This window comes from Trichinella spiralis (assembly GCF_000181795.1).
Source record: "Trichinella spiralis strain ISS 195 chromosome Unknown Scfld3087, whole genome shotgun sequence".
NCBI lineage: Eukaryota > Metazoa > Nematoda > Enoplea > Trichinellida > Trichinellidae > Trichinella > Trichinella spiralis.
Genome location: NW_003530026.1, coordinates 1 through 926, shown reverse-complemented (window position 1 = coordinate 926; position 926 = coordinate 1). Strand labels below are relative to the sequence as shown.

Here is a 926-nt window from a genome sequence, read left to right as displayed (position 1 = left end):
GGTATTTCCTCCCCGCTTATCGTGAATGTTGCGGCATTCACTACTGCACGATTCAAGTACAGGGACGCGCACTTTTTCGGGTTGAACCGAAAGCCCATGGCGCTGGCCATGCCCTGGATTTTGCACAGCTGTTGTTGCATAACCCCGATGGATGGGGCGAACAGCGCGATGTCATCAGCGTAAGCCAGCGCTGTGATCGGCTGTCCTAACACGTTAACCGCAGTCGTTTCCGCCTCACACGGTAAAGATGGTAAGACTGACCGCAAGAGTGGCTCAACAAACAAACAAAACAATATACCACTGCAAGGGTCACCTTGGCGTACTCCGACTGACCAGCGCGCGGTAACGTGGGTTCCATTGGCGCCTTTGACTACAATTGTCGCGTCTTTATACAAATTCTGGATAAAACTGGTAAAAATCGGGTCCAGCCCATAGCGCTCCAACAACGAAAACAACAATTGGTGCGACACTGTGCCAAAGGCGTTGGAGATGTCTAACCAGCTGATGGCAAGCTGTGCATTAGTGCGTCTTGCCTCTTGAATTGCAACCTCCATGACGAAATTGTGCTCGGAGGTACCATCAGCTGGCTGGAAGCCTTTCTGGGCTTCCAAGGAAATCAACCCGTTTGCCCTCGCCCAGTTCGTCACTCTGCTGGCGACTACCGCACTGAGCACCCGCTGTAACACGGGCTCCAGGGCGATAGGCCGCCAGTTGGCGAGGCGCTCCTTATCCCCGTCCTTATAAAGGAGCTTGCACACGGATTGCTTCCACTGCAGGGGCACCCATTTTCTTAGTAGACAGGCACGGTAGAACCTGGTGAGAATCATCGCACCTGGATCTGCCATCCGCACCATACGAATGGTGATCCTGTCCGCACCCGGCGCAGAGTTGGGTGCTTTCTGCGTCTTTTCCCAGACCTCCGACTC

The 926-nt window shown here is 54.1% G+C and overlaps 1 protein-coding gene across 1 annotated transcript; it reads left to right on the top strand.

Moving 5' to 3' along the window:
• Positions 1 to 62: 62 nt before the first annotated feature.
• Positions 63 to 497, top strand: Tsp_15346 (conserved hypothetical protein; the record flags this gene model as incomplete). The annotated part of the gene is given in 3 exon segments (XM_003368107.1): positions 63 to 192; positions 224 to 411; positions 429 to 497. Coding segments are annotated over 3 exon segments (387 nt in total), but the record flags the coding sequence as incomplete, so codon positions are not given.
• Positions 498 to 926: the final 429 nt, after the last annotated feature.